This window comes from Eimeria acervulina, genomic scaffold (assembly GCF_000499425.1).
Source record: "Eimeria acervulina Houghton genomic scaffold, Eah_scaff2826, whole genome shotgun sequence".
NCBI lineage: Eukaryota > Apicomplexa > Conoidasida > Eucoccidiorida > Eimeriidae > Eimeria > Eimeria acervulina.
Genome location: NW_013547976.1, coordinates 1 through 1,876, shown reverse-complemented (window position 1 = coordinate 1,876; position 1,876 = coordinate 1). Strand labels below are relative to the sequence as shown.

The window sequence follows — 1,876 nt, the reverse complement described above, 5'->3', positions numbered from 1 at the left end:
CTCCGTCAGCGCATCGGATTGATTGGCACGGCACCAAATCTTCACCGTCAGCACTCCCGGCCTTGCCATCTGCCGTCAATAATGCACAGTAAAGTGCACACACTGTCGTAAGACTCAGCGGATCTAGTGCAGGTGCCCCTCAACAGCAGGAGGTATACAGGCTCGTGGGAACCAAACCAAAACGACAATCACATCTGTCAAGGCGTTTCAAAAGTGGTATATATATGCCTGGAGTTGCGTTTGATGCATCAAAATCAACACCGCACCAAACTATTCTTCGAAGTATTCGCTGTTCGTCTAAGACTGCCGCTAGCTCACAAACTGAACCTAGGCCAGGGAAATGCATCGTAGGTATGTCCTCAAGAGAATTTGGCTGGAGGAGATACCTGCCACATAGTTGTCAGCGAAGTGTACTGATTTCAGGCGCGCAAAACTTCATACCCATGTGTGGCGTTTTCGGAGGTATTTCGCGTGCAAATACGCACATAGCGCAAACACCATTGTTGCGGTTCTGTCGCAACGACGGACGGTAACACTACTTCATTCACCTGAAGATGGGCTTACCGCGCCAAGGCAAAAACGCTGCTCAGCAATTCGGCGGGAGGCAACGTGCTGTTGAAACGAGAGAGTGAAGCAACGAACAGTATAGAAATAAAGATATCCATGTGGTAATGGCCAGGACAAAACTTATAGCTGACGTGATTTTCCGTTTCGCCTGCCCACATCAAGACAGGGGACGCGCGCTTGACGCTACCAGCTCAAACCAAACTGACACTGCATGATCCTCTACTCGTCGAATGGAACGGAGGTTCTAACACGGACTCTGGCACTGCTACACAGCCTACTTGTAATCAAGACGGCTCTGAGTAGATTTTGTGAAGAACAACAGAAGAAGGAAACGTTCTGGGTGCTGTTCCGGGGAGCCGCTGTCAAATAGGCTATGCAGCGATGGTGAAGGGCGCCGGCAATTGCTACACTGACCAATGAAGTGGGTCCTAGTCCGACAGCGCGTCGACGCGAATAATCAACAAGTAATTCATCATGTCACAGGTAAGCGGCGTCATGCACATGCGGCTCAGAGCCACGCAGTGCGAAAAGAAATCTACCTCGCCACGGCGAGAAATGCCGTAAACGCATTCTCCCTCACTCATTCTTTCTAGAAGCAACTCGCTAAGTGCTTTTCTCAGACAGCTTCGGAGCAGGGCCTCACTACATGCCAAGCCATTTTGCCACGCATTGGGCGCCCTACAGCAAAGCATATCCGCACCCTCCGGGCAAAAACACTTCACGACTTCAACTACACGGTCAACTACGCATCTCTCGCTTGCTTCGTACACCTAAGCACCTCCTACAGAGCAGGTGTCAGTACGCGCTTTGCAAGATACCATGCGGCGAGCGGGTCGTAAGCAAATACCTTCGTTGCCGCACATCCCTACTCGCCCGCTCGAGTAAAATCATACATACTTGGCCCCCCACCAAACGGCAAAACGATCGAACTACATAAATTTTGGGAAAGCCTCTATACCGGCGATGCGCTTGTGGGAAATGTTCGTCACTTCGCAGAGCCACAGAACCATCCTGCGCGCTGCAAAAGCACCCTGCACAGATTCACACGGCATCTACACAAACTCACGCCCTGTGAGAGTGTGCTTACACTGCTTTGAAGGCAGCTGCATTCCTATGTCCACTTTGCGCATACGCCGCGCAAGCCCGATACACCTCCCAGTGTGCCGAGTTTAAAATGCAACCGCAGAAACCAAATCTCTAATTCAGCTTCAACATGCAAATGAGCAACAAAACATTGTTGTCAATTGCTTCCGAGGAAGCATCCCAGAAGCAAACTCTTGCGCATTGCAGTGTCTGCCATCGTCCAAAT

At 50.7% G+C, this 1,876-nt stretch overlaps 1 protein-coding gene across 1 annotated transcript; it reads right to left on the bottom strand.

The window, feature by feature from the left end:
* Positions 1-995: 995 nt before the first annotated feature.
* On the bottom strand, positions 996-1,585 carry EAH_00067630 (hypothetical protein; the record flags this gene model as incomplete). The annotated part of the gene is made up of 2 exons (XM_013392482.1): positions 996-1,245; positions 1,526-1,585. Coding segments are annotated over 2 exons (310 nt in total), but the record flags the coding sequence as incomplete, so codon positions are not given.
* Positions 1,586-1,876: the final 291 nt, after the last annotated feature.